The 25691-nt window shown below is 46.8% G+C and overlaps 1 protein-coding gene across 1 annotated transcript in view; it reads right to left on the reverse strand.

The window, feature by feature from the left end:
- PLXNA4 (plexin A4) overlaps window positions 1-25691 on the reverse strand; it is a 796616-nt gene that overhangs the window by 155670 nt on the left and 615255 nt on the right. Inside the window, exons 15-16 of the mRNA XM_075599345.1 lie at window positions 3422-3558; window positions 1691-1858 (exon numbers count right to left, since the gene is read on the reverse strand). Coding sequence (XP_075455460.1) covers window positions 1691-1858; window positions 3422-3558 — 305 coding nt within the window. The remainder of the gene's footprint in view (window positions 1-1690; window positions 1859-3421; window positions 3559-25691) is intronic.

Below are 25691 nucleotides of genomic sequence, written 5' to 3' on the forward strand. Positions count from 1 at the left end.
GTTTTTAATGAATTGGGTAATGTAACTTTTAAAGGGTGATGGTAGGAGGAAAAAAAGAAAGGACATTCAAACTTTAAAGGGCCGTGGTATAAAAAAAAAAACACAGTGATCTAGAATAAAAAAAGGACGTTATCTAAATAACAGTGGTATAAAAAAGGGGAAATGAAACATTTAAGGATAGTGCAACAGAAAAGCTATAGAACAAGTACAGTATTTCCTGTTTGCTTATATAGACTGAATCTTTAGCTATGTGTATTATACATTGATATTCTTACTAGCTATAATTGCACTGAAGCATGCTAAATCTACAGTGCAAGCATAAAGTGCTGTACAGTCTGAATACAATGATTAAACAGATTCATAGAATATCGCTTGTGCCGGCGCCGCTAATTGGAAAGATTTGTAGAGATGCCGGCTCCTTTCGCGTATCCTTCTGCTTCGTTCCCTGGCTTGACATGAAACTTTAGCTCTCTTCGTTTGTTGTGGTGTGTGCGAGGGAGAGAGCTGACAGGTACAAGAGAGAGCTGCTGAAAACAAGCTGTGTGAAACATTACAGAACCTCCATAATAAAAGCAGATCTCCTTATCCTTCCATTGTCAGCCTGTCAAGTCCTGCCAACATCCGCAGCTATCTTCAGATCACCACTCGGCTGATTAGGCAGCATATTTGTCCCCCCTCCCACTCCTCAATAAAAAATGAATATGCTACTCTATATACCTGTAATATGTATCTATATACATGTATTCGCAACAAAGTACAAAGTATATTTCTTATCTGTGGACTATGTGGGACACCAATTTCCATTTAAGATGACTAAACCCACCAACAGGACATACCTTCTCTGGAAGAGTTGAAGGACACTTGAAGGTATTGGTAGTAGCTGCTCTCCAAGTTGAATAAGCATTTGAATATTAGAAATGTATATTCATAATCGGTATTAAGTTATGTTGCTGCATGATCATTGTCAGAAAAAACATGAAATGATTCTGGAAAGAACGAATCTCCCAGCTTTTTCCGTTCTCTGTTCACTCCAGAGCCAGGGCCTGTGTATAAACTAGAGCAGGCATCCCAAACTCGGTCATCAAGGGCCACCAACCGGCCAGGTTTTATGGATGTCCCTGCTGATTGAGCCACCTGTGCTGAAGCAGCGATATCCATAAAACCTGGCCTATTGGTGGCCCTTGAGGACAGAGTTTGGGATGCCTGAACTAGAGCTTCATACACAGAGAGACCCTTCTGGTTCTAGAGCAGTGGTGCTCAACTCCTGTCTTCAAGACACCCCTCCCCCACCCCCCCAAACAGGTTAGGTTTTCAGGATATCTCTGGCTCAGCACAGGTGGTGCAGCCTTCATCTGAGCCACTGATTGAGCTACCTAGGCTGAAGCAAGGACATCCTGAAAACCTGACCTGTTGGGGGGGGGGGTTGTCTTGAGGAAAGGAGTTGAGCACCACTGCTCTAGAGCCAGTGAGAGTTCCCTGCGCCTCCCTCTTTGACTGGGGGAAGAACACATTGGTAAGACCTGGATCCAGAGCCCACCAGAAGCAAGCCAATAAGTACGGTAATACTTTACTTTGCAGGCTTTAAAGGTTAGACATACAAGAATTTGTGCATAACCTTCCTTCACTTTTTCGATGCATATCACCTTTGGGTATGATACAAAGTGTAAAAGTGATGCACTCTTAGCAGTACCTGATAATGCTCCACTCCGGCTCAATTCGGAAGATTTTTGGATCCTCCACGTATTCAAACTGCAGTTCCTGAGGGACTTTGGCTTTGTCGATCTGTACGGTTACTTTCACTTTCTCCAGACCTTCCATGGACGCTGTGGTGTTGCAGAATATCTCGCTCGCCGTTCTCCTAACAAAGCAATGCAGGCAAGAAAGAGGATGAATAAAAACGGAAGCCACAATTAATCAAGAGAACAGTGTAGCAGAACGACGGTGAGAAAGGAGAATTATTTAACATAGGGCTGCTTTGCAATTTTAAGAGGCCTCGAGAAATTCAGTCGAGAATAATTTATCTACTCTGTCCCCATCAAACAATTCTATTTATTATAATAACAAGTGTAAACCAGTTGGGCATTCTTAAAACGAAGTCAATTCAGCAACTGAGCTTGCCAACCAAAACATTTTCTACAGATTCTTCTGCAGGATGTGGGAGTTATAGATGCCACAAACTACATTGGCCCTTTGCGTTATTCTCCATAACATATAGATTTGACTATCAATGTCACATGGTTCCACGTGAGGAAGAAAACCCTATTAACCCTTTCTTAAAGATCCCAACATGTTATTAGAATCTTACTGTGCCTACAGTCCCTACTTAAGTTCAACAACTAGGGCTGTCTCAACCTCATTGAACCTACAGTATGTATGTATGTATGTATCTATGTATGTATCTATGTACAGTATGTATGTATAGCTTTATATAGCACCCACAGTACAGGGAATTATAATACAATAAGCGCATAAAGTCAGAGAATAGGAAATTACATTGCTGCCCCGAAGAGCTTACAATCTAAGTGGTATGTTGGAAGACTAATAGAGACAGCAGGTGAGGGAATAAGTGCAGTATGTATGAGTGCATCTATGATGTCCCCAGGAGGGCAGATGGTAAACTTTGCTGGGAGTGGAGGGGAAATAAATGCGAACTTGGCCATGAAAATATAAAACAAATATACAGTATAGTCCTGAAAAGAAATGTAAACAAACAGAGGTTTTGATATCAATATTTCAACCCTATCATACAGTTTACTACTCAAGGAGTAGGAGTTTTAGCTGTTTGAAGGAGTCAAGCAAATACAAGCAAAAACTCTGCTATTAAATTGGGTCAGCCTCTTGGACCCCATATCAATAAAATGAGAAGTAACAGACACTTGGCGATCAGGAAACTCCATTCAAGTGAATGGAAGTTATTACATGGTCAAGCGTCTGCTACTCCACTTCTCACTATGTTGAATAGGGACCTCTGTGTTGAGACCTGAGGTAAAAGTTCACAAAAAAATGTGTCATTGTTCGGAAGAGCATCCATTTCAATGTCCTGTCTCGGTGTTAGTGTCTCCAGGTGCTTTGCACAGATCAGAGTCGTCCCAATAAGTTGCATTGGGTTCATGGGAATTTATAGGGGGAATCTAGTGAAATGATACATTTTGCTGTAAATTATGAAGGGGGATCCCCCATGAAGAAGGAGAACTGGCCAGTATGATCGTGGGTATAAAGAACTTAGGGGGAGATATCTGGTGCCACGTTATAATGAAGCATTCCACAGTATACATCTGTAATCAACACAATTTTCCTCCTTGTTATGCACGGATTTACAGCATTTTGATAAAGAGCCCCCATAACATGTATTTTTGTTCCCTTACGAAAATATGATGCATTTGCCAACTCACAAAAATGTTGAAAGTAAAAGCACACATGCCTGTCAAATAAGCACGCCTGTCGTCCAAACATCACTTTCACACTGCTACCGGCGTTCAGGAATTTCCCAGTGATGGTCACCTGTGTCCCCCCTGACACGGGTCCCTGGGAGGGCTCTAAGTGAGACAGGGCCGGTATCTGTAATAAAAAATATATAGTATTTTTAACGCAAATATCATCACAGGAAGTAATATTAAAAATGTAATGAACATAGCTTTTGGTTTCTTATTCCCATTTGCTGTTCTGTTAGCAAGTTTAGTGAAATAGAGAAGGATCTGAAGAACGATAAGCTTGGATCATTATCACCGGGGATTGTTTTTGTGACGGTACTGTCCGGTACTCAGTACCTCTGTTTCCCCCGGCTGGCTGCAGAGCGGGTCCGTCGCGGCACACAGCCAATCTCTACCCGTCCCTGCCTGTTTTCCCACTCCCCACATGGCTGAGCTCCAGCACCAAACAGACAAGAGCAGTCCTATATTCCCTCCCCCCCCTCCCTGCCCCCCTAGGTATCATTCTTAGTGTGTGTGTGTGTGTGTGTGTGTGTGTGTGTGTGTGTGTGTGTGTGTGTGTGTGTGTGTGTGTGTGTGTGTGTGTGTGTGTGTGTGTGTGTGTGTGTGTGTGTGTGTGTGTGTGTGTGTGTGTGTGTGTGTGTGTGTGTGTGTGTGTGTGTGTGTGTGTGTGTCTGTATTTTCTCTGTGAACACCCCCTTCATTCCCCCTAACACCCCTCTCTTTTTCTGCTCCCCGTCTGCAAAAAGCGATCAATAATGTCCAAGAGTGTACATATAAAAAAATTCAACTATAGGTAGAAACAGACTACTATGTGACAAAGGTGATAGATTTTTATTTTAATACACATAGCTTTTACAGTTATTAACAGTAAGCCTTCACATTAGTAATAGAGTTTGTAAAGCAGAAGCTATTTGCAGAATAATAAGCATCCCTTGATGTTCTGAGGCTGGTAATAGCGGCAGTAATAGAATGAGGCAGGAGGGAACAGAAAAGTGTAGGCATATGTGTCAAGCTCAACAAAAGTGCATACACAATTTGAACACAATTGCACATGTTTTTGCACATATATTATTATATGCACTTTTGGTGAGAATTACACCAACACTTTTATATGCACTACACTTTAAATTGCTTTAAGCACTTTAATTATTTATTGCACTAGTAATGTGATTGATTATATTGAAGTGATATAGTTTTTTTTATACAGTATATATATACTGTATATATATATATTTGCACTTGGAAACATGCACTAGCACTTTTATAGAGTTTATATTTAAGTAGATAGCGCTCCCCTATTTTTCTACATTATCTATCAGGACCTAGGGGTCATTGTTTTTTTTGGGGTGGGAAATATTGTTAGGTTTAGATAAAAGCTCTGTGTTTTATTCTTACATATGTGTCAAGCAACAGGTTTCAACAATAAGTTACTGGTGTGTGTGTTAGTCATTGAGGATGGTGGGTTGCAGTATTATGTGTATGGGGGGTTGTGTGTATTGGGGATGGTGGGTTGCGGGTATTATGTGTATGGGGGGGTTGTGTGCATTGGGGGGGGTGGGTTGCGAGTATTATGTGTATGGGGGGGTTGTGTGCATTGGGGGGGTGGGTTGCGGGTATTATGTGTATGGGGGGGTTGTGTTTATTGGGGATGGTGGGTTGCGGGTATTATGTGTAAGGGGGGCTTGTGTGTATTGGGGATGGTGGGTTGCGGGTATTATGTGTATGGGGGGGTTATGTGTATTGGGGATGGTGGGTTGCATGTATTATGTGTATGGGGGGGTTGTGTGTATTGGGGGTGGTGGGTTGCGGGTATTATGTGTATGGGGGGGTTGCGTGTATTCGGGATGGTGGGTTGCGGGTATTATGTGTATGGGGGGTTGTGTCTATTGGGGGGGTGGGTTGCGGGTATTATGTGTATGGGGGGGTTGTGTGTATTGGGGATGGTGGGTTGCGGGTATTATGTGTATGGGGGGGTTGTGTGTATTGGGGGGTGGTGGGTTGTGGGTATTATGTGTATGGGAGGGTTGTGTGTATTGGGGATGGTGGGTTGCGGGTATTATGTGTATGGGGGAGTTGTGTGTATTGGGGATGGTGGGTTGCGGGTATTATGTGTATGGGGGGGTTGTGTGTATTGGGGATGGTGGGTTGCGGGTATTATGTGTATGGGGGTGTTGTGTGTATTGGGGATGGTGGGTTGCGGGTATTATGTGTATGGGGGGGTTGTGTGTATTGGGGATGGTGGGTTGCGGGTATTATGTGTATGGGGGGGTTGTGTGTATTGGGGATGGTGGGTTGCGGGTATTATGTGTATGGGGGGGGTTGTGTGCATTGGGGGGGTGGGTTGCGGGTATTATGTGTATGGGGTGTTGTGTGTATTGGGGATGGTGGGTTGCGGGTATTATGTGTATGGGGGGTTGTGTGTATTGGGGATGGTGGGTTGCGGGTATTATGTGTATGGGGGGTTGTGTGCATTGGGGATGGTGGGTTGCGGGTATTATGTGTATCGGGCGGTTGTGTGTATTGGGGATGGTAGGTTGCGGGTATTATGTGTATGGTGGGTTGTGTGTATTGGGGATGGTGGGTTGCGGGTATTATGTGTATGGGGGGGTTGTGTGTATTGGGGGTGGTGGGTTGCGTGTATTATGTGTATGGGGGGGTTGTGTGTATTGGGGGGGGTGGGTTGCGGGTATTATGTGTATGGGGGGGTTGTGCGTAGTGGGGATGGTGGGTTGCGGGTATTATGTGTATGGGGGGGTTGTGTGTATTGGGGATGGTGGGTTGCGTGTATTATGTGTATGGGGGGGTTGTGTGTATTGGGGGTGGTGGGTTGCGGGTATTATGTGTATGGGGGGTTGTGTGTATTGGGGATGGTGGGTTGCGGGTATTATTTGTATGGGGGGGTTGTGTGTATTGGGGGGTGGTGGGTTGCGGGTATTATGTGTATGGGGGAGTTGTGTGTATTGGGGATGGTGGGTTGCAGGTATTATGTGTATGGGGGGGGTTGTGTGTATTGGGGATGGTGGGTTGCGGGTATTATGTGTATGGGGGGGTTGTATGTATTGGGGATGGTGGGTTGCGGGTATTATGTGTATGGGGGGGTTGTGTGCATTGGGGATGGTGGGTTGCGGGTATTATGTGTATGGGGGTGTTGTGTGTATTGGGGATGGTGGGTTGCGGGTATTATGTGTATGGGGGGGTTGTGTGCATTGGGGATGGTGGATGAGGGTATTAGGTGTATGGGGGGGTTGTGTGTATTGGGGATGGTGGGTTGTGGGTATTATGTGTATGGGGGGTTGTGTGTATTGGGGATGGTGGGTTGCGGGCATTATGTGTATGAGGGGGGTTGTGTGCATTGGGGATGGTCGGTTGCAGGTATTGTGTGTATGGGGGGGTTGTGTGTATTGGGGATGGTGGATTGCGGGTATTATGTGTATGGGTTGGTTGTGTGTATTTGGGATGGTGGGTTGCGGGTATTATGTGTAAGCGGGGGTTGTGTGTATTGGGGATGGTGGGTTGCGGGTATTATGTGTATGGGGGGGTTATGTGTATTGGGGATGGTGGGTTGCGGGTATTATGTGTATGGGGGGGTTGTGTGTATTGGGGATGGTGGGTTGCGGGTATTATGTGTATGGGGGGGTTATGTGTATTGGGGATGGTGGGTTGCGGGTATTATGTGTATGGGGGGGTTGTGTGTATTGGGGATGGTGGGTTGCGGGTATTATGTGTATGGGGGGGTTGTGTGTATTGGGGATGGTGGGTTGCGGGTATTATGTGTATGGGGGGGTTGTGTGCATTGGGGATGGTGGGTTGCGGGTATTATGTGTATGGGGGGTTGCGTGTATTGGGGATGGTGGGTTGCGGGTATTATGTGTATGGGGGGTTGTGTGTATTGGGGATGGTGGGTTGCGGGTATTATGTGTATGGGGGGGTTGTGTGTATTGGGGATGGTGGGTTGCGGGTATTATGTGTATGGGGGTTGTGTGTATTGGGGATGATGGGTTGCGGTTTTTATGTGTATGGGGGGGTTGTGTGCATTGGGGATGGTGGGTTGCGGGTATTAGGTGTATGGGGGGGTTGTGTTCATTGGGGATGGTGGGTTGCGGGTATTATGTGTATGGGGGGTTGTGTTCATTGGGGATGGTGGGTTGCGGGTATTATGTGTATGGGGGGGTTGTGTGCATTGGGGATGGTGGGTTGCGGGTATTATGTGTATGGGGGGGTTGTGTGTATTGGGGATGGTGGGTTGCGGGTATTATGTGTATGGGGGGTTGTGTGTATTGGGGATGGTGGGTTGCGGGTTTTATGTGTATGGGGGGATTGTGTGCATTGGGGATGGTGGGTTGCGGGTATTAGGTGTATGGGGGGGTTGTGTGTATTGGGGATGGTGGGTTGCGGGTATTATGTGTATGGGGGGGTTGTGTGCATTGGGGATGGTGGGTTGCGGGTATTAGGTGTATGGGGGGTTGTGTGTATTGGGGATGGTGGGTTGCGGGTATTTTGTGTATGGGGGGGTTGTGTGCATGGGGATGGTGGGTTGCGGGTATTAGGTGTATGGGGGGGTTGTGTGCATTGGGGATGGTGGGTTGCGGGTATTATGTGTATGGGGGGGTTGTGTGTATTGGGGATGGTGGGTTGCAGGTATTATGTGTATGGGGGGGTTGTGTGTATTGGGGATGGTGGGTTGCGGGTATTATGTGTATGGGGGGGTTGTGTGCATTGGGGATGGTGGGTTGCGGGTATTATGTGTATGGGGGGGTTGTGTGTATTGGGGGGTGGTGGGTTGTGGGTATTATGTGTATGGGGGGTTGTGTGTATTGGGGATGGTGGGTTGTGTGTATTATGTGTATGGGGGGGTTGTGTGTATTGGGGATCGTGGGTTGCGGGTATTATGTGTATGGGGGGGTTGTGTGTATTGGGGATGGTGGGTTGCGGGTATTATGTGTATGGGGGTTAGGGTTGTGTGTAGTGGGGGTGGTGGGTTGCGTGTATTATGTGTATGGGGGGGTTGTTTGTATTGGGGATGGTAGGTTGCGGGTATTATGTGTATGGGGGGGAGTTGTGTATTGGGGGTGGTGGGTTGCGTGTATTATTTGTATAGGGGGGGGTTGTGTGTATTGGGGATGGTGGGTTGCGGGTATTATGTGTATGGGGGGTTGTGTGTATTGGGGATGGTGGGTTGCGTGTATTATGTGTATGGGGGGGTTGTGTGTATTGGGGATGGTGGGTTGCGGGTATTATGTGTATGGGGGGGTTGTGTGTATTGGGGGGTGGTGGGTTGCGGGTAATATGTGTATGGGGGGGGTGTAGTGGGGGTGGTGGGTTGCGGGTATTATGTGTATGGGGGGGTTGTGTGTATTGGGGGTGGTGGTTTGCGGGTATTATGTGTATGGGGGGTTGCGTGTATTGGGTATGGTGGGTTGTGGGTATTATGTGTATGGGGGCGGTGTGTGTTAGTGGGGATGGTGGGTTGCGGGTATTATGTGTATGGGGGGGTTGTGTGTATTGGGGATGGTGGGTTGCGGGTATTATGTGTATGGGGGGGTTGTGTGTATTGGGGGGGTGGGTTGTGGGTATTATGTGTATGGGGGGTTGTGTGTAGTGGGGATGGTGGGTTGCAGGTATTATGTGTATGGGGGGGTTGTGTGCATTGGGGATGGTGGGTTGCGGGTATTAGGTGTATGGGGGGTTGTGTGCATTGGGGATGGTGGGTTGCGGGTATTAGGTGTATGGGGGGTTGTGTGTATTGGGGATGGTGGGTTGCGGGTATTATGTGTATGGGGTGTTGTGTGTATTGGGGATGGTAGGTTGCGGGTATTATGTGTATGGGGGGTTGTGTGTATTGGGAGATGGTGGGTTGCGGGTATTATGTGTATGGGGGGGGGTTGTGTGCATTGGGGATGGTGGGTTGCGGGTATTATGTGTATGGGGGGGTTGTGTGTATTGGGGATGGTGGGTTGCGGGTATTATGTGTATGGGGGGTTGTGTGTATTGGAGATGGTGGGTTGCGTGTATTATGTGTATGGGGGGGTTGTGTGTATTGGGGATGGTGGGTTGCGGGTATTATATTTATGGGGGGGTTGTGTGCATTGGGGATGGTGGGTTGCGGGTATTATGTGTATGGGGGGTTGTGTGTATTGGGGATGGTGGGTTGCGGGTATTATGTGTATGGGGGGGTTGTGTGTATTGGGGATGGTGGGTTGCGGGTATTATGTGTATGGGGGGGTTGTGTGTATTGGGGGGGTTATATATAAAAAGGACAGAGGCACACAACTATTACTGCAAAAATTGGTAGGTTTTACTACATAGTAATCGGCAGAACTACATTAACGTTTTGGGGACACAGCCCCTTTCTGAGACAAAGGACACCCGTGTATTGGGGGGTTATAATGTGTATTGGGGGAGTTAGGTGTATTGGGGGGTTATTGTGTGTATTGGGGTAGTTATGTGTATTGATGGGGGCTTAGTTTGTATTGGGGGAGGATTATTGAGTGTGGGGGGAGTGGTGGGAGAGAGAGGTGGGGGTGTGGAAGAGAAAGAGAGGTGGGAGTGAGAGATAGAGGTTGTGGGGTCTCGCATCAATGGGGGGTTGGGGGCAGTCTGCGGCCCTGAGAACCAACACCTCTTTTATTTAATGTTTACAAAAAAAGCACCGATTGTAGCACTGTAAGTTGGCAGTTATGTCATTCATAGCATGTGAAGGTGCAGTCCTACCTACCATCAAGGTGAATGCATGACTGACGTGGTTAACACCTTCAGTGCCAACATGCCACAGACATTTTGTCTCCAAGCTCGTGTGTGATTGCTGTTACTGTACCTCAATCACACAGCCTTAGATGTCACTTCCCTGAAAAAAAGAGGCGCTCCGCCTCAAACTCAGATGTCCCCACAGCCCTCCACAAGTCTTCCATAAGTGATAAAATGACATGAACATGTCAATGTGTGTGCCAGCACTGAAGCAGTTCAAGGGTTAAATGTGTGTTACTTTGTAACCCTATCACTACCAGAAGGTTAGACACCAATAAGTATTTCTACATTTTTAAGCATTAGTTTGAAGTCAAAGTAGCCTCTAATGGAGGAGGTGTTCACCATTCTCTGATAGGTAGAGCATCTTAGGCCAGGACCTACCAATTTTCAACAAGTAGGGATCACTACAATGTTTGTGATGAATGACAATGTCCCCCTGAGAAACAGCATGGGGCTGAGGTTGTAGCAGCTGGCTTTTCCAGCACCTCTGTTTATGGCACGGTGACTAGCGGTGACCCCGACCTGCCTTCTGGGCATCCCTAGTTCACACTGCTCCACTTCTGAACACAATCAAAAGAGCATAAAAATGAAGCTGCCTCCAACTTGGTGATATCTTGATGCACTGATCCTGTGGGTGGCTAGCAATCGAAGCACTGGTCCTTACTGTATTCCTTTAACCCTTTGATGTTCAGGAATAGCACAAGAGTTGGCATGCAAATAGATGTCCAGCTATTCTTATTTATTTCTTTATAAAATGTGTTACCACGAAGTAATACATTGAGAGTTACCTCTCGTTTTCAAGTATGTCCTGGGCACAGGACAGAGTTATGATGACAGATACATGGTTACAAATACATGGTTACATTAAGTGAGCAGGGTTATACATTCTATACCAGACATTGCATTCACAGTTAAAGATAATATATATTATAGGCGTATGTAACAGTTACAGACCAGATTAAAATGTGAGGCAGCTTTAGTTTTGAAAGAACTTAGACTGGTGGCGGCTGTGAGAGTCTCCGGTTCAATGGCATCATTTTATCTCTAAAGGGGTTCATCTTTGGCCTGGTGTCTTTCACATTCCTGGCACATACATATCACAGTTATTTAACCCCATTAGTGTTTTAACCTTGACTCCTTACAAATCCCCTGAAGGGTCTCTTTTTTTTGTGCTGCGAACATGATAAAATATGATTGCATTCTGATACTGAAGATCGCAGTGGTACTGAAATAAAGCAGTAAAGAATGGCTATTGCGGAGATGAAAATGCAGAGTATATACTTAGATTAGCATTTTAATGGAAAAACTCCCGAGTCCTGCGCGCGAGAAGAGAGCATCTGCATTCAAATGATGAGCTTTCTTTTTAAGAGTTATGTTGGAGAGACGGAACATTCCCTAACCGGGGAGACAGCCACTGTTTTAAAGCAGGGCCCTGTGTTACTTGTCGCTTTTCTAATGATTGAAATTGATCTGGGGGCTTTTCCAGGGCAGGAACTCGGAAACAGGAGATCTCTTGGTTATATGATTACAGCGGGGGGAAACCCTTCATCCCTGGAAAACAATGCTGAGAGAAGATTGCAGCTTTAAACCCACAGCCACTGCTGGAAGCCGCAGTTCTTGGGCAATTCCAGCAAAGAAAAGGAGAAACTGCCAAAGAAAAGGTGTTTGACCTAAGGGGTGCACAGCTAGTTTGCAGTTTTAGCACAAAAAAACTAAAGAGAACCCTTTATAATTAATAGTTGTGAATTAATTATTTTATAAAAAAAACTTTAATTTTGAATGTAAACGTTAAAAAAGAACGGGTAATACTAAATGATTCTATGGAGGTTCTGTTGCCTAAATAGATAATACTACAATTCATGTGTCCTATAACGAAACAGGTGTATTATTAATACTCCCCTACATGCTGACTTACTTCTTGCATAAAATACATTTGTATCAGGTATTTGTGTAGAGTGGAACTCACAATACCCTGCAAATAACACACTGATATAGATACCTGGAGATCATCACTCCTTAAAGCTGCAGTTCAGCAGGGAGGGCAGTGCTGACAAAGGGGTGTGCCAGGGCTTGTGACAGGACATGAAGGGGCAGTGCCTTAGTAAATGCTTGTTAAAATAGAATACAAGAAAATTGGCCTTTCAAAGTTGTTTTTTTAAAAACAGAAAATGCTAAAAGTATTTTTTCTTACTACAGAACTGATTTATTAAAAAAAAAAACACATGCAGGATATTGACTGAACTGCAGCTTTAAAAGAAGCTAACTTTATTAACTAAAGGTCATTGGACTCTTATATACATTAGTAGTGAAACCACAAACTTATATTTGTGTGTTATGTATGCACAGTGTCTGTGTTATGTATGCACAGTGTCTGTGTTATGTATGGGTAGACATACCCTGTTCTTTTTTAACGTTTACATTCAATATACATTTTTTTTTAAATAATTAATTTCACAACTATCAATTACAGTATAAGGTGTTCTATTTAGTCTTTTGGGCTGAAACTGCAAACTAGCTACAGTGTATTAATGTCAGTTTGATCTTTACTGACTAAGGAGAGAGCCCCAAGTTTAAAAGGGGTTCTAGGGGAATCACTGGGTCTGATGCAGTGACCCCCCACTTTTTTTGTTCTGCAATTCCAGTAAAGAACGTCATTTCTATATTACGCTGGTAGTATTTGCAGAACTGTTCATTGTAGAATTCCCAGCCATTGAAGATAAGCCAAAGGACCATCATCATGTCTGGTGCTTTCCTCGTCAGCAAACTGCATTACAAAGATGTAAGCACAAACTAACAGACTCTTGTAAATGCCAATTGACTGCAAGCACCCATAACCTGCGTTGCCGCTCCCTCTGGCAGCGAAGGGTTAAACTCTTTCATGATGAAATGGATGGGAGTACTAAATAAGTTCAAACTGGGGTCCCCCCTTATCTCCATCATAAGCGCCCACATTCACTGTTCCTTTTGCTATGTTTTTGTAAACCAACACAAAGCATCAGAAGAGTATAAAGCATTTTAGTTGCCCACCAAGTACCTGAGGAAGCCATAGACATGACTGTAGTATGGCTTTAGGTCTACTCTCTGAATACATCAGATGCAATAATATGTAGGTATGTAACAAGAAAATAATAGTGCATTGCTATAACATTTGAAGGAATTCAAAGTGAACGCAGCACGTTTGTAATAAACCTTCCAGCCAAATGACAGGGGGGAAAAATGCATTATATTTAAGTTAATAGTGGTTTACTTTATTATGAACACTATAAAAGATGCAGTGAAATATCAATAATTCAGATCTGCGGTTATAAATGTTTCATTCGGTATTTGCAATCCGATCAGAGGGGGAAATATGTTCTCATTTGCTTGTTTTATTCATGCAAACAAAAAGAGAATCCACCAAGGAGATAATCAATTATAATTTGAGAGCCCATTTTAATTCAAAATACTCCTACAGTTATAGTTCAGCAGCATCACACAGACGGTCTAGGACATTTGGCAGTAGCCGTTTTGCTGCAACCAAATGACCGCCGGCGCTTCGCTGTGAGTCACCCAGCTGCCGCGACATGTTGCCGCCGGCCACTTTGCCGCTAAGGTAAGTAATTAAGCTTAATTCTTACCCTAAAATCCCCTACTATATATATATATATATATATATGTATATATATATATATATATATATATATAATGGAAATATTACTGTGTGCTCATTTGCATGCCATTTCCCAGAATCCCTTGCTGCAGTGTAAGTGCTGTGTGCTGGGTGATAATGGTGAAAGGCGGGGTTGCAGACCTGTCTAAGACATGAGAATGAGCATACAGTAATATTTCCATTTGCCATATGCTTTACTGTGGAGGGTTTTTGTCACTTTTACCCACCATAACACTCTCTCTCTCACACTCTCTCATTTGCACACACTCTCTCACACACTCTCTCTCACACACTCTCTCTCACACACTCTCTCGCTCACACTCTCTCGCTCACACTCTCTCGCTCACACACTCTCTCACACACTCTCTCTCACACTCTCTCACACACTCTCTCACACACTCTCTCACACACTCTCTCACACACTCTCTCACACACTCTCTCTCTCACACTCTCTCTCTCACACTCTCTCGCACTCTCTCTCTCGCACTCTCTCTCTCGCACTCTCTCTCTCGCACTCTCTCTCTCGCACTCTCTCTCTCGCACACTCTCTCTCTCGCACACTCTCTCTCTCGCACACTCTCTCTCTCGCACACTCTCTCTCTCGCACATTCTCTCTCTCGCACACTCTCTCTCTCGCACACTCTCTCTCGCACACTCTCTCTCGCACTCTCTCTCGCGCACTCTCTCTCGCGCACTCTCTCTCTCGCACTCTCTCTCGCGCACTCTCTCTCTCGCACTCTCTGTCTCGCACTCTCTCTCTCGCACTCTCTCTCACACACTCTCTCTCTCGCACATTCTCTCTCTCGCACACTCTCTCTCTCGCACACTCTCTCTCTCGCACACTCTCTCTTGCACACTCTCTCGCACACTCTCTCTCTCGCACTCTCTCTCGCGCACTCTCTCTCGCGCACTCTCTCTCGCGCACTCTCTCTCTCACTAGGGTTTCTTTAATGATCAGTTCATCACAATCTAAGTCATTTGTAGGGACCTCTCCCACCTTGCACCCCAAATACACACAGCACACATTCTTTAGGCGCTGAATTGTGACAATAAGGTATCTTTTACCCTTGTGTTTTATCGGTGTGCTTGCACATCTTTTGCCGATAGTTCTGCAAACTTCCCTACACTTGTAATGCAGAGGATCACCCTCTTCCCATCTCAGGAGCACTTTCAACCATGGTGGGTACACTGCCAGTGAGGCAGCAAAAGGGTTAATAATATGACATTTATTCTTGTTGTATTGATTATTCTCAGTGCCACTGATTCAGCAATAATAGTCTTGTCCTTAATACTGGACAAATATTTGTCTGAGTGTAACCCCCAGTTTATATGAATGGTTTTAGATTGGCAGAAGGTCACCGCTGATTGTTGAAGCACAATCAATATGTTTTATTGCGGGTCAGGGTTATTCAGTGTTTACACTATGCTGGCCAAACGACAATGAGAATAGACCTGTGGGTGTCATTAGTCCATTTCTTCCTCAAACTATATTGGCCATAAAAGAAAGAAAATAGAAGTATTTATTAAGTTCTCAGTGGTGGGGCCCGAGTTATAAATCTGTATGTATGTATATGTACGTATGCATGTATGTACGTATGTACGTATGTACGTATGCACGTATGTATATTTCACCGAAATCCAAGCATCACGGAAGGAGACACAGCACTGTAAGAATGTAAAAGATAAATACATTTATTTAATACATTGTCAAAAAACGATCCAACATTTCGGAGCCACCTCAAGGCCCCTTCCTTAGGTGGGTTCACCTCCGTCGTGATCGTTTTGTTGATTACGGTATGTATTAAATACATTTTATAACGTTCCCCCAGCGCTGTCTCTCCTTCCGTGATGCTTTGAATTCGGTGATATATATTTTGTGTACATTACCTATGAAGCACGCACTTGCCAATTAGTGAGCCAGTTAGTTTATTTATGGTCTGCTCTCTTCTACTTTTTTGCTATATACCTGTATATACAGTAGTTTTAGAGCTAATTGCTCTGTGTGTGTCTCTGTACCTAAGAAGGTTGTTCTCAACTAAATAGACAAGTGTGGACATTGTTTAGCAACTGGTAATCTGCGTGTATATTTATACATATATACATACATACCTATAAGTAACTATATCCACATGTCTATGCAGATATCTACACATATCTTTATATAAACAAATATACCTCTATCTTCACCTCTGTCTACATCTACACACATACAGTACAGTACGATAGATAGATATGAAATCATGCACATACAGGAAAACAAAGTGTACAAACGCACGCACATCAGTGTATATAAACATACTGACATTCCTATGTATTTTAGCTGGTATTACTATACCGTGTTCATGTATTTGCCACTTAAGTGTTTATCCCCCTGTTTACACTCTGTGGGATAACACTCTAGGCCTGTCTATCAGGACACAGAAATAGTTAAAACGACTACATTCTGAGCCAACAGGACCAAACCCTACACATCTTTCCCACAAATGCTGCTAAACCTGGCAGTGCTGTCTCGGTGCCAATCCAAGACTCGCTCTGTGGTATTCATTCAAGAGGAAATGAATTACTCAAATCAACTTGCATTACCCATCACCATGAAGAGGCAGAGGAAACTCTCTGAGAGATAAACTCTCTCCCCCAACGTGCCCTTTTCAGATGAAATAATTACGGAAAGTGTGCAATGCAGTCAATTTTCAGCAACACTTCACTTCAAATGTGCCATCATTACAAACTCATTAGATCCTTGTGCACATCTCGCACGCTTTTCCCACAGGCATGCCAGTGCAATTTGGTGTTAATGAACACTTAAAAACACTTCCGGATTAAGTTGTTGCAACAATAGAAGTGATGAACTTCTAGGCTGTGCAGACAATCCAGCCTATTCATTCTCAGATCTTCCAGCTGTTAATGGGGGTTGCGTTGGTGTAGTGAAAGAATATAACGGTAGGATATACACATTTGATTAAACCTGGCAATGCATTGCTTCATTCATCTCAACAGGTATCTATCAGATTTCGCGATGGCGAGAAGACACAGACAAATAGAGAGACGTGCCCCTGAATGCACGAATTGTTGCAGAAATAAGTTCACACCCATCATCTCGGTGAACTTACCTACCTGAGTATTGCTCATGTACCAGGTGAAAGACCCCTCGTGGCCTGAAACATTGTAATCCCTAATAAAACTGCAAAGAAATTCACCACGTTGATGGATGCAGATTTATTTCTACAACAGTTGGTGTATTCAGGAGTGCTACCCCCTCCTCTACATGTAATTGTTTCTAAATTTTCATGGTGTGGCCATACATTAGAGCAGCGGTGCTCAACTCCAGACCTCAAGGCCCCCAACAGGTCAGGTTTTAAGAATATCCCTGCTTCATCACAGGTGGCTCATTCAGTGGCCCAGTCCTCGACTGAAGCAGGGATATCCTTAAAACCAGACCTGTTGGGCGGTCTTCAGGACTGTAGTTGAGCGCCCCTGCATAGTAGTAGTAGTAGTAGTAGTAGTAGTAGTAGTAGTAGTAGTAGTAGTAGATCTGACTCCAAAAGACTGTTCATGGTCCCAAGGCTCAACAAAGTATCCGGCCGCTCCTCCTTCTCTTACCGTGCACCCCAAAACTGGAACAGTCTGCCTGAGACTCTCACATCCACCACCAGTCTAAGTTCTTTCAAAACTAAAGCTGTCTCACATGTTAATCTTGTCTGTAACTGTTACACACGCCTATAATATATAGATATACATATATATATATATATATATTCTTTAACTGTGCATGCAATGCCTTGTATATAATGTATACCCTGCTCACTTAATGTAACCATGTATTTGTCATCTTAACTCTGTGCCCAAGACATACCTGAAAACGAGAGGTAACTCTCAATGTATTACTTCCTGGTAGCATGTTATAAATAAATAAATAGTATGCACCTCTTGAATCCTCCCTGTTGTTACTTGTTCACCCTGTAGAATCTCTTTTTGTTGCGGATGGCAGGAAGACGCCAACTGCAGAGTGTACTGAAAAGGGCCACATGGTCTGTAACTTTGCAACGCTCTGTATCCTGCCTGTGCTATATAAGAAAAGAAGTACCATGTAGTACAATGATAAGAATGACAGTGCCAAGTGCAAAATTTGATATATATCACTATAATATATTATAGTGTGCTGTATAAATCTTATTGACACATCCCAAATTACTCACCAAGCAGAGCAAAATATATGCCAAGTGAATAGATTGAAGCACAGAAATGCAGAAGCTAAATGCCTGTTTTGCTACCTACTGAACAACAATTAAAATGTCCATTTGCTTCTTTGATTACATAGATCTTATAGTGTGAATAATTAATTTACCAAACCGAATAGGGACGCATTATATCAAACCTGACTGGGTGCTGAGTCCCATTTTAATAAAGCCTCTTTCAATGTCAAATTTCTTGTCCATGTACAGTATATGATTTGAGGATGGTTCACATACGGCAGAAGGATTGGGTAGGGAAGAGTTACCGGGCCCGCATATTTTAATGAAATGTATAATATTGTGCATATACTGCCATCACTTTCTATCCCCCCCAAAAAATATCCACTTAATCCCAGGTGAGTTCACGAACCAATGAAAAATTAGAGTTTGCAAGCAATTCTCCAAACATTGGGCCACTCTGCATTTCAATTTTCTTTATTATGCTAACTCCCATCCAGACCCGGAAAAAGGGCTAGACAGGAAGGAAGAGAAGAGGAAAGGAGAAAAAGAGAAGAGGAAAGGAGAAAAAGAGAAGAGGAAAGGAGAAAAAGAGAAGAGGAAAGGAGAAAAAAAAGAGGAAAGGAGGAAAGGAGAAAAAGAGAAGAGGAAAGGAGGAAAGGAGAAAAAGAGAAGAGGAAAGGAGAAAAAGAGAAGAGGAAAGGAGGAAAGGAGAAAAAGAGAAGAGGAAAGGAGGAAGGGAGAAAAAGAGAAGAGGAAAGGAGGAAAGGAGAAAAAGAGAAGAGGAAAGGAGGAAAGGAGAAAAAGAGAAGAGGCAAGGAGGAAAGGAGAAAAAGAGAAGAGGAAAGGAGGAAAGGAGGAAAGGAGGAAAGGAGAAAAAGAGAAAAAGAGAAAAAGAGAAAAGGAGGAAAGGAGGAAAGGAGGAAAGGAGAAGAGAGAGAGAGAGAGAGAGAGAGAGAGAGAGAGAGAGAGAGAGAGAGAGAGAGAGAGAGAGAGAGATCCAACTAAGATACCTGGGAAAGAATTTTAAATATGCAACTTATATTCAAATAATTTCAATCAGTATATTTCCCAGGCACCAAAGGTGTGTTTACAGGTCTCTCTCTCTCTCGATGAGTTGGCGAAACAGCGACTTGACGGTGGAGATGTGTGATTTCTGATACCCTTTAAAGTTCTGCAAAATCATATGTACAGTAGCATCTTTTCCCTCACCCTATGTGAGATCATGTAGCTACCAGTGTATTCTGGTGCATACCAGTGAGGTAGAACAGAAGGCTTGAGATCTCCGAGGTGGTATAGGAAGACATCAGGACAGGCTATAAGGCAGGCCTGCACAATATACGGCCCGCGACGGACCCCCTTCAACCCCCTCTTCAACCCACCCCCCTTCAACCCCCCCTCAACCCTGCCTTCACCCCCTTTAATCCCCTCCTTCACCCCCCTTCAACCCCCCTTCAACCCCCCCCCTTTACCCCCCTTCCCTGGTAAAGACAGAAGGAGCGCGCTCCAGCATTAAGTAGGAGCGCGCTCCAGTAGTGCCTGTGTGACCGCGCCGTCCCCCAACCCCCCCCCTCCCCTCAGCCTGCTCCAGCAGGTTGACGCGCTCTAGCAGTGTAGCGCGACCCGGAACTTCTGGGTCTGCTGCTAGAGCGCGCATCCCTTGCGCTTCCCCGCCGCCGCCACCACCATCATCAGGTAAGGCTAAGGCCCCGCTCCCAGAGTCAGCACGCCCGCACTGCAGACAGGCGGTGCGCTGACATACACAGACCGCGATATGCGGTCTGTATGGAGCGGGAGCCAGAGCGGGAGGTGGGCGGGAGTGGGAGGTTTGACAGGGAGGGGGGCGTGGCTTGAGCGGAGGGACCCGCTACTCTCCCTCCCCTCCTTCCACGGACTCGGGCTGGAGCTGCTGATGGTAAGTAACACACACACACAGGCACTCATATACACACACACACACACACACAGGCACACACATACACACACACACACACACACACACAGACAGAGGCAGGCACTCACGCACTCATACACACACACACAGACAGAGGCAGGCACTCACGCACTCATACACACACACACACACACACAGACAGAGGCAGGCACTCGCGCACTCATACACACACACACACACACACACACACACACACACACACACACACACACACAGGCACTCATATACACACACACACACACACAGGCACACACATACACACACACACACAGACAGAGGCAGGCACTCACGCACTCATACACACACACACACACACACAGACAGAGGCAGGCACTCACGCACTCAGGCACACACATACACACACAGGCAGGCACTCACGCACTCATACACACACACACACAGACAGAGGCAGGCACTCACGCACTCAGGCACACACATACACACACACAGACAGGCACTCACGCACTCATACACACACACACACACACACACACACAGACAGAGGCAGGCACTCGCGCACTCATACACACACACACAGACACAGACAGGCACTCACGCACTCAGGCACACACACACACACAGACAGAGGCAGGCACTCGCGCACTCATACACACACACACAGACACAGACAGGCACTCACGCACTCACACACTCAGACACATACACACACACAGACAGGCACGCACGCACTCAGACACACACACAGACACACACAGACAGGCACTCACGCTGCTTTCACTCCACACTCCTCCCCGCTCCCAGAAGCCTCTCCTCCTCCCGAAGCCTCCCCTCCCCATTGGCTCACAGCCACACCACGTGACGCGTCAACGCTAGGGATCACCATTCTCTTGTGTCCCATAGCGGCTGACGCGCCACAGCGTGTAGTGCGCTGTGCCGCCAGGGGGGACCGGGACCGGCTCGGGAGGATTCCCCTGCTGGTGGGGAACTCGTGTGTGGCCGCCTGCGCCGCCGAGCGCAGCGGGACCGAGGCCTAAGGGCTGCTGACATGGGAGGAGGAGGGGGGGAGCTGCTGATATAGGAGGAGGAGGGGGGGGCTGACATAGGAGGAGGGGGGGAGCTGCTGACATGGGAGGAGGAGGGGAGGCTGCTGACATGGTAGGAGGGGTGGGCTGCTGACATAGGAGGAGTGGGGGGGAGCTGCTGACATGGTAGGAGGAGGGGGGGCTGCTGACATGGTAGGAGGGGTGGGCTGCTGACATGGGATGAGGGGGGGGGGCTGCTGACATGGGAGGAGGAGGGGGGGCTGCTGACATGGTAGGAGGGGTGGGCTGCTGACATGGGAGGAGGGGGGGCTGCTGACATGGTAGGAGGGGTGGGCTGCTGACATGGGAGGAGGGGGGGGCTGCTGACATGGGAGGAGGAGGGGGGGCTGCTGACATGGGAGGAGGAAGGGGGGCTGCTGACATGGGAGGAGGGGGGGCTGCTGACATGGGAGGAGGAAGGGGGGCTGCTGACATGGGAGGAGGAGGGGGGCTGCTGACATGGGAGGAGGAGGGGGGCTGCTGACATGGGAGGAGGAGGGGGGCTGTTGACATGGGAGGAGGAGGGGGGCTGTTGACATGGGAGGAGGGGGGGCTGCTGAGATGGGAGGAGGAGGGGGGGGCTGTTGACATGGGAGGAGGAGGGGGGCTGCTGACATGGGAGGAGGAGGGGGGGCTGCTGACATGGGAGGAGGGGGGGGCTGCTGACATGGGAGGCGGAGGGGGGCTGCTGACATGGGAGGAGGAGGGGGGGCTGCTGACATGGGAGGAGGAGGGGGGGGCTGTTGACATGGGAGGAGGAGGGGGGCTGCTGACATGGGAGGAGGAGGGGGGGCTGCTGACATGGGAGGAGGAGGAGGGGCTGCTGACATGGGAGGAGGGGCTGCTGAGATGGGAGGAGGGGGGGCTGCTGACATGGGAGGAGGGGGGGGGCTGCTGACATGGGGGGAGGTGCTGCTGACATGGGAGGAGGAGGGGGGGCTGCTGATTTGAGAGGAGGAGGGGGGGCTGCAGACATGGGAGGAGGGGGAGGGCTGCTGACATGGGAAGAGGAGGGGGGGCTGCTGACATGGGAGGAGTAAGGAGGGGGCTGCTTACATGGGAGGAGGAGGGGCTGCTTACATGATGATGATGAAGGGTGCTGGGGGAGATATATATGAGGATGATGATGAGAGGTGCTGGAGGAGAGATGATGATGATGATGATGATGATGATGATGATGATGATGATGATGATGATGATGATGATGATGATGATGATGATGATGATGATGATGATTTTACCCGTGCGGCCCAAATCTTTTTTCCTTGGAGCAGTTCGGCCCTTCTCACTGTACAAGTTGTGCAGGCCTGCTATAAGGGATGGTTCTTCGGTCAGCGCAGCCCCTTCAGCCAGGAGGATCCTGGTGCAACTAGGATGTACCTCATTGTCAACTAGTGGTGTACCGAGTACCCGGAATTACCCGGTACCCAGCGTTACCCGGTCCATTTCCAGCTACCCGGACATTACCCGGAACCGGCCACTGAGAAGTGGGCTCGGCCGGGTAATCCCCGGCGTCGGGTAATGTCAGAGGGCAGCTGGAAATAATCTTTCATACTTACCTTTCCGAAGACATCTAGGACCAGCAGCAGCAGCCCTGTGACGGTGTCAGCATCGGAGGTGTCTTCAGCCGGCGGGGGAGCTGCAGGAATCTCTTCCACAGCACCGGAGCAGGTAAGCAGTGTCTGTGTGAGCCGCCGGGGAACCACGTGACCGGAGCAGGAGACGGAGCGTTCCTATTGGACAGCCGTCTGTCACAGACACTGCTTACCTGCTCCGGTGCTCTGGAAGTGATTCCTGCAGCTCCCCCGCCGGCTGAAGACACCTCCGATGCTGACACCATCACAGGACTGCTGCTGGTCCTAGATGTCGCCGCCACCCTGCAGGTAAGTGCAGGTAAGTGCCAAACCGGCTAACCGGGTACCCAACCGGGTACAACCTTAAATTTTGGCCGGGTACCCGTTACCCGTTTTTTTTTTAATTGAGGACCCGGTCCTACACTATTGGCAACTCTTCTTGTGGTCTCACACTCCAAACATCACACCAGAGACGGTATAACTGGGGTTTATTGGGTAAATCATAGATGTTACAGGTTCCATTCCCTGAAGGCAGTACCCCGGGCTTGAGGCCCTGAGCACCCCTCCTCAGCATACCTTACCCCCTAAATGGGCAAGGCCTCAGCCCACTCCTGTCCAGGAGAGACTCACTGCTGTGTCCTCATAGCAGGGAGGGCAGCACAGAACTCACTCCCAGAATCTGTACACTAACCTCTAGAGGGAAACCCCTCCTTCCCAGGGGAGGGGCTTGTAAGCCGGCCTCCTGTCAGTCATAGGCCCCCCTTGTAATACCAGGCCTGAACTTTATTAGGTAACACACATATAACAATACAACCAGGCCCTGCAGTATGTGCTCCCAACACTGCCCACTCTGTACTGGGACTTACAGTGCTGGAGGATCCAGAGAATTAGTAGTCCCAAAGGGGACTTGGCTACACATTAAAAAATGCATATTTAGATAATTTTGTATACTCTGGAGAACAAATCTTATGCTAGTTCTTTAACCAAAGCCTGCAAAGGAATCCCATTTTTAATGAGCACCGCTGTGCGTTACTGTTCAGAAAGAACTCCTCTATCTTTAGCAAGACCTCAGAATAAATAAATAAATGTTAAATCAAGAATGAAGGTACTCTATAAATCGTTGCCTCCTTATTTTGTGGATAAATATATTTCTCTGCCTATTTCACTTAAAAAATAAATACACTTTGCCTTCAAATGTGTTGAAATCAGGTTGAACTTTGATGAATTACACAGAGCAGTGTAATCACCGTGCTTTCTGATAACAGGTACAATTACATTGCACTGCTGCTTTCTACAAATTGCGATGCTACAGTATGCAAAAAAATAAGGATAACCCTGCAATGAAATGTCAGGACAGAAAATAATGACTAAAACCGGGGACCTTTCTGAATTGTGCAGTCATTGAAATGACTTAAAGTTGGTCTAAAATGCTATGTTTCTGTGGTTTTTGTTATTGTAGCACCCTTCCCCCCCCCCCCCCCGGCTGCAGGGGGTAGGTTGTACATTGGATAGATAATGTCATTTTTGTCTGAAACCGCCGAGGTCCAACCCTCTCCCGATAGGATTAGAGTGTCAGCTTACCGGTCAAGTAGAAAGTGGTTTAACAAAGGCAGTGCACTGCCTAAAAAAAGTGGAGGAGGCTCACAGTGGCTAAAAGGTTCCTTTATTAGATAAGGGGATCAAACATAACCCCTGGATAACGCAGTAAACGCCCACCTACGCGTTTCGGGACGTGCGCCCTTTATCAAGGTGTACACCTTGGAGTGGTCCTAACGGAAGAACTTACTATTTCTCATGGGGACTTGATTTTCTTTGATGCACCGGTTACCCACACCCTGTACTTCCCGGTCAAGTACCTGTGATCCCAGGGTCTTTTCTGCGCAGGTTCAGGCCAAGGCGGTAAGAGAGGTGACGGTAGTGGTGATGGTGCAGGTGCAGGAACACAGAAATAGGCGCCAGGATCTCTTTTGTAACTCAAGATGTTTATTGAATAGGCAAGCACATAAATCTCACTGCTGTATCACAGACACTGTCTGGGTATAGTTAGTCTCATTGGTCACCATACCTCAGGACCAGTACACAAGGTTTCCAGCTGTACAAATCTCAGGGCATTTTCATATTAGACCCTTCCCAGTGACCAGGGCTTAGCTTGTAGTCCCACCTCAATTCCACACCTAGCCAGGAGTTGGGTCACCCAACCTCCTCTGCAAGAGCAGTATCCTTTTGGTGTCCTAGTCCCTATCCCCTGTATCCAGAATACACCTTCTTGCTTACTAGGGAAGGTTTTGAACTCTTCTCTGGCCCTGGACTGTTCATCCCAGGAGTTTGAGGCTCCCAGGCAGTCTACACGTTCCCTGCTCACACACCCCTAGGTGAGGGATGAACTGGCACTTCCCTAGGCGAAGGAACAACTAACTGCCTTCTGCAGAAGCCACTTAGACATACAGGAGGAGCCAAACCATCCCTCCCCCTCTTCTAGCATCTCCACAAGCCCAGACTTATGCCTGTAAGTTGCTACACTCAGCAACTGAAGGGAGAGGATCTCACCAACAAACTATTAACCCCAGAACTGCCTGCTCTTACCAGGACTTATGTGCCAGGCAGGGGGGAAAATAGTAAGGATGCTACATTATTTTACAGATGACTAATGTCCTGGACCTGAAACAACGCCAGCCCCTCACTGCCAGCGGGGGAAGCAGCGCCAGCCTCTCGCTACCAGCGGGGGAAGCAACGCCAGCCTCTCGCTGCCAGCGGGGGAAGCAACGCCAGCCTCTCGCTGCCAGCGGGGGAAGCAACGCCAGCTGGAATATAACACAGATGAAAGGATTGCAAGTTCTTAAACATCTTTCTGATGTTTTCCATTTTTAAATGTGTTTAATTCTGTTTTTTTTTTTCTGGTATCCATCAACTTTTTGCATTGTTTGTCATTGGACCTACAATATTGTTAGAGAAATATAAGAATTGTTCCTTTATCTATATTACCCTGACTCCTGAACAGCAAGTCACACTATCAGCTACTCCAGAGGTGGGCAACTCCATTCTTCAAGGACCACCCACAGGTCAGATCTTCAGGATATTGCCTGCTTCAGCACACATAATAATAATA

The sequence above is a fragment of the Ascaphus truei genome, chromosome 5 (genome assembly GCF_040206685.1).
Source record: "Ascaphus truei isolate aAscTru1 chromosome 5, aAscTru1.hap1, whole genome shotgun sequence".
Lineage (NCBI taxonomy): Eukaryota > Metazoa > Chordata > Amphibia > Anura > Ascaphidae > Ascaphus > Ascaphus truei.